Source organism: Lichenostomus cassidix, chromosome Z, assembly GCF_008360975.1.
Source record: "Lichenostomus cassidix isolate B80296 chromosome Z, HeHo_3.0, whole genome shotgun sequence".
Classification (NCBI taxonomy): Eukaryota; Metazoa; Chordata; class Aves; order Passeriformes; family Meliphagidae; genus Lichenostomus; species Lichenostomus cassidix.
Window position 1 is genome coordinate 65,094,257 of NC_139511.1, and position 6,081 is coordinate 65,100,337.

The 6,081-nt window shown below is 47.5% G+C and overlaps 1 protein-coding gene across 1 annotated transcript; it reads right to left on the reverse strand.

The window, feature by feature from the left end:
* Nucleotides 1–597: 597 nt before the first annotated feature.
* PMAIP1 (phorbol-12-myristate-13-acetate-induced protein 1) lies at nucleotides 598–4,080 on the reverse strand. The gene is made up of 2 exons (XM_085042628.1): nucleotides 3,812–4,080; nucleotides 598–3,508 (listed from the first exon to the last, which is right to left on the reverse strand). Exons 1-2 carry the CDS (start codon nucleotides 3,861–3,863, stop codon nucleotides 3,303–3,305), a joined length of 258 nt encoding a protein of 85 aa, XP_084898754.1. The 5' UTR covers nucleotides 3,864–4,080; the 3' UTR covers nucleotides 598–3,302.
* Nucleotides 4,081–6,081: the final 2,001 nt, after the last annotated feature.

The following is a 6,081-nucleotide window of genomic DNA, read 5'->3' on the forward strand; positions in this document are numbered from 1 at the left end:
GTGAAGCTGGGGAAAGCAGCACAGTGAGTCTGTGGGGAGCCTGCTGATGTGCTTGGCATAGCAGGTGAGGACCTCAGGCTCTCCTCTGCACAGACACATCTTTGGGTCCCAGCTTTAGGGAATAAGAATGTGCTCTGCACTATCCCTCTGCTATTCCCTTGTGATAAGCAGCGTCAGAACTCCAGCTTCAAACTTTGGAGAAAGTAAAAATCTGAGTGACAAAATGCTGTATCCCTTTCTGCCTGCATCTTAGACAAAACCCTTAACTTGGATGTCTATCCTTTGCTGATCCCCAGAGAAATTCCTTTCCTGGTAGAAGTAATGGACCCCTGATACCACCCAACTATTCTGCAGGCAGTAGTTAAAAAATACTAGGTGTCTCATTTTGGAGTTCAAGGTCATGGTTTATGTCTTGTTCCTCTTAAAGGCAGAAGGCAAAGCTAATCTCCCAAAGCATACCTGCTGGCACTCTGGTGCTTTTGCCCTGGTGCTTTTGCCCTGCTGACATGGAAGCATGGAAGGAATTTGCATAATACAATCATGTGTTCAGGATCCACATAAGAAAACCCGAGTTGTAGCAACGTTTGTGACTCACTCTTCTCGTAAACACTTTGTATTTATTATCTTAGCAGGAATTCAAGACATACATGCGTGAGGCATACAGCAATACATCTGGCCTGCATCCAGAACAGGCCTTACGGAAAACAAACTCACGTTGATAAAGTCATAAAGCAGATCCTTTGCAGAAGCAACAAAACAAATCTAGGGTGGACATCAGCAAGTGCTTGGTCATATACTGGCACTGACCACTTGCAGCTATGTATTTTTCCTGAGTTCCTGTTGAACACTACCAGTCTTAACAATGCACACAAAAACCTAAAACATTTCAAAAAGAGCAAACAGCCTTTGCATATCTAGACAGAAAAACACTGTGCTAACACTAAACTTGGATATCCCCATGAGAATGCATTTATGAGTATACTTTTTTTCATAGTAGTCATATGTGCTACAGCCTGAAGAACTGTGTGGGCTCTACAAATCCACACCTTGTTTCCTGTTGAATTTCAAAGTAGCATATTTTGAGCAGAAGAGTTTTATTCAATACTTTTCAGCTACTAATGGGAATTTTAATGCTGAATTTTCCTGAGAGTTTCAGACAGGCATGGTCATTGATTAGTGCCCTTGATGAAGACTCCAAGACTCTACCAAGTCAGGATGTACAACAGCAACCCTTCTTCTGAAGTTGGACCTGCCTTTGATGAAATTTTGCTAAGCTGGATGCAGTGCTAGCCTGGGAGCTGGTCTTCTGCTTATCTGAAACTCTTTGCATTTAGTTTTTAGTACCTGACAAACTGACCTGTGTACATGTCAGCAAAACACACTTGCAGTACTAAGATAAATAACAAAACTATTCTTGAAACGTTATGTTCTCACTGGAAAGGAATTAGCTAGCTTAGAGGGGAAGGGAATCATGCATTGACTCAAGCCAGCAGCAAAGCTCCCTGTAATGCCACTGGGATGGTGTTAAGTCTTCCATGAGGTAAGAAGGCAAAGTCAGTCAGCTTCTGCTCAGTGACAGAAGTCAGTGTCAATATATAACAGCCCCTACACGGCTGGTTGTGAGAGTGGCCAGAGTTATGTAATGACAATTTTGCAAAGATTAAAAAGAGATAACTGAAAAATAAATTATAAATACAGACAAGAATCCCCCACATTACAGAATAAGACGTAATTTGAATAGACACAAATATCAGAAATTGCAACTATACAGCCTTATAAAATGCAAATATACTTACATTCAAGGTTAGTTAAGAGAAGGAACTCTGACCAGTGACCTTAGAGGTAGCTATGAAACAGGATCAGCTTCAGGCATTTTCTTGCTAACTTGGACCCATGAAAAATACTGTTTAGGATGGAACCTGACATGAACTGACTAGCAGAGTTACTGTTTGCCTTGACAGCAATCAACACATTTAATTCAGCTTGTCTGAAGCCAGCCAAGGGTAATAACTCCTCAGTGAGATGGGTTATTCCCATATAACCCCTCAGAGGTGAAGGTGCATCACCATCCCGTGGATGTGCTGCAGCAGGTTCACCATTCTGGAACTGAAACAAGGAGGCCATGAAATGAAATGGAAGTAAAGTACAAGGGAAGAACATTTGCCTCTAAGTACAATTAAACATTCGAAAATCTAAGGCTACTTTCTTGTACCGGCTGTAACATTCAATTCTATTGATATTATTTCTTCAAAGAGAGGTAGTTGCTTTCTTTGAATAAATAACATTGTCAACAAGACTTGAGATTCAACTTTAAGATCTACTTCTATTGAAGTTATTTTTTTGCTTATAAAGACACAGCAGGATTGTACTGTTATCAAGAAATTCTTTGTAATATTGAAAGAATCCTTCCACCACAATTACCTCAATATCTGTGTTTGTGTAATATATATTCAGATATATATCTTATATAATGCCAAAGTATGCTTCCCTCTCTGAAGCAAGATTAATTTCCTTTATCATCAGAAAATATGCTTTTTTTAGTTTATATAATACCTTTTTATATTAAGTTTTGTCATGTTTTGAACATATTTCATACTTTGTTTTGAGACTAAACAGCTTTCAATTAACTGTTCTGTTAAATACTCATGACATACACTAGCAATGCACACATTTATCTTTTATGTATACATATATACATATATATATAAACTTATACTATATATTTAGAATATAGACTAGAACTAGAATTACAACTTTTAGTCTGTAAAGCAACATCCTGTAACAAATAACCTTTCAATAGAGATAGTGGTTTTCTTTAACAAATTATAACTCCCATCACCAGATCCCTGTCCAGCAGGATCCATGTTTTAGAAAAGAGGAGCAGTCCAAAACCCAGCGACTGGCTTTTCCTGTGTGGTGTGTAATCCCAAATTCAAACACATTGACACTTTTTTTTTTTACTGACACTTATTTTTTACTTCATCCTGAAGGTGGCTGGAGCTCCTCGGTGAAACTTGGCTATGGGACATGAGGACCAGAGGGCGACTGGGGAAACCAGGGTCCTGAAAGTCTTCTCAGACGGTGGTGAAGGGCAAGTTCGGTCTTGCCCCAAGTCTCCCCATGTCACCAGCTCGCCCCAAGTCACCACTGCACGGTTTAAGGACTCTGCCCGTTGTTATCTTTTATTCCCACCTGGCATTCATACGCCAGTATTGCTGTGACATTCTTCAAACAATCATGTGATATCCATCCTCCCGCGGCCACGGGCAGCTAAATACAACGCAGCGAGATTTGAGGTTTCTTCATCTCCCAGAGTCTGTGGAGCCTCTTCTTCCAAACCCGCAAAGCCAAGGTCTTCCTCCCCTGCAGTTCCGCTCGCCGTGTCCGCGGGCAGTCCACATTTCCGGGCAGAACAACTTGGCGAGGAGGTTCAGGATCCTCTGCCGCAGGTCCCACCTGTCGCCGATGCGGGACAGTTCCAGGGCGCACTCCGCCGCCGCATCGCTCCCTGCGGACAGACGTGGTTGTCGCATTAATGAGATCCCCACCATACCGTACTTTTTGTCCAATTTCTTTTACTTTTTCCTCAACACGAAGCACCCCCCACCCCGCACCCTTTCTGCCCCCAGTCGCTGGGAGCAGCAGCTCTGCCGCTCTCACCTCCTCAGGGCAGACCGCAGCCTCGCCAGGCGCTGCCCCCGCGGCGGTGCTGGAGCCGGGCAGCAGCGCCGAGCGCAGGACGCTGTGTGGCTGTCGCTGTCCCGTCCCGTCCTGTCCTGTCCCCTCCCCCGCTCCCTTCACGCTGCGGTACCTGCAGGAGCGGCGGGCGGCGCGGCTTTGCGCAGTGTCCGACCTGGCATCATCGCGGCGGCGGGAGAGGCACGGAGCGCCCAACTTCGGCGCGGCGCGGCACGGAGCGCCCAGGCTCGGCTCGGCGCGGCACGGAGCGCCCAACTTTGGCGCGGCGCGGCACGGAGCGCCCAACTTTGGCTCGGCGCGGCTCGGGTCGGCGCAGGACGGAGCACCCAGGTTCCGCTCCGGTCGGTGTCAGCGGCGTTCTGCCGACACGGGGCGGAGCGCAGCCCTAAAAGAGCCGTCGGAGCCCGGCGGGGGTTTCCCGGTCCTGACGTAGCGAAAGGCGCGGGGATCCCGCCCCCTCGCCAGGCGGGCAGGCGGTGGCGTGCCCGGGCAGCTCGCGTTGGGCCGGGACAGTAAAAAACCCAGCTCGCGTCGGCGTCAGGACAGTCAAAATCCCAGCTCGCGTCGGCGTCAGGACAGTCAAAAACCGCTCGCTCCCTGGAGCGGGGCTGGTCCTGTGCGCGGGGCAGGAGCGGGCGGGAGGATGGGCTGTGCGCAGGGCAGACGAGCTGGAGGGATGGGGGTGCTTAGGGTAACGGGGATGGAGGCGTGGGGTGGGCTTGTGGTGGGCCAGCGGAGATGAAAGGGTGGTGTTTGCATCATCTGGGCAAGAAGAGGCAGAGGGGAGAGGTGGGCTTGCTCTAGGCAAAGAGATGGGAGGGTGGGCTATGCTGGTCGTCGTGGTGGTCCAGGAGAGGTGGACAGGGTTGCGATCATGGTGAGGAGGAGGTGGAAGGATGGAGAGTGCTTGGACAAGCAGAAGAAGGGGATAGGGGGTGTTATTATCTCCAAAGCACAGAATAGTTTGATTTGGAGGGGACCTCTTAATGGTCCTCTCGACCAGCCCCTGCGTATTTCACAAAGACAGAAAGATCTTCAAATAGATTAGGTTGCTCTAAGTCCCATCCAACCTGATCTTGGATGCTTCCAAGGATGGAACATCCACCACCTCTCTGGGCAACCTGAGCCAGTATTTCACCATGCTTGTAAAAACCTTCTTTCTTGTAGCCAATCTAATCCATACACGCATAGTTTAAATTACCCTTTGTCCTGTTGCAAAAGGCCCTTCTAAAGTCTGTCCCAATCTTAATATAGGCCTCCTTCAAGTACTGAAATAAAGAACCCTCAGGCTGAGCAACCCCAATTCTCTAAGCTTTCTTTCTGTTCAAGTTGGTGGTGACCTTGCCCTCAAACCAACCATGGGGAAACAACCTAGCCCATACTCATGTACGATTTTGCAACTTGGGGTCACCCTCCCACTGCTGGATCCTCCCTGTGGCAGTGAGGTGCCTGCAAGGCATGGCTCTGGTTGACACACACCAGGGCATGCTTACCTGTGCTTGCTGTAATTTTAGATGGTGCTTTTTGCAAGAAAAAAGAGCTGGAGCAAAGTCACCCTCATGTCTTTGTGATTGTTGCACAATGTTAGAGGGGCTGCCAGCAATATGTGGTTCACTCATCTGCCTCCTGTCTCTGGAAGAGTTGATATTTCATGTTGTGACACATGACATGGACTTCTGCTTTTAGGGGAAAATGAAAACTGCTTGATGTAAAAGAAAGCACAGATGGGTCAGACATAACAAAGAACTGACTTGTGGCTGAAAGTCTCTAAATTACTACCTTTCCCATCAAAACACAACTTAAGATGTCATAAGTGTAATACAGACCCACAACAGGATGTTGAAAAGCTCCGTTCTATGGGGTAGGAGCCTCTGAAATCAAGTGTCTAGAAATGCTGGTGACTTTGAAGTTATGTTGAAAGGGAAAACATTCACCAGCTCAGCACAGATACCTTTCCCCTGCTATTTCCCAGAATGATGGCACACCGGAAACACGGCTGGTTTCTCTGGCTTTGCAGGAAACCTCAGCCCTGTTGGCGCCTGGCAGAGGGCAGCTGGCACAGTGGTGCTGCAGGGCTGGCACATGGGAGGGGCAGAGGTGCCAGCTCATGGATAGGGCATTTCTCAGGGTGACATGACTAAATGAAAGCTACAGCTGGATGAAGCTTTTGCAAGGCCGTTCCCAAAACAGTAAACTGGCTCTGTTAGCACAACTCTGCTAGCACCCTGCCAGATTGTGACCTGGTGTCAGAGCAGCTTCGGTTGGCCACAGAGAGGTTTCTGGTGTTTTTGAGAATGAATTGCCTTAGTCTCTCAGCTGGTATATAACCTGCATGGCATGTAGGCTTATTTCCTTGACCTGATGTGTTTAGGGTCTCTTCAA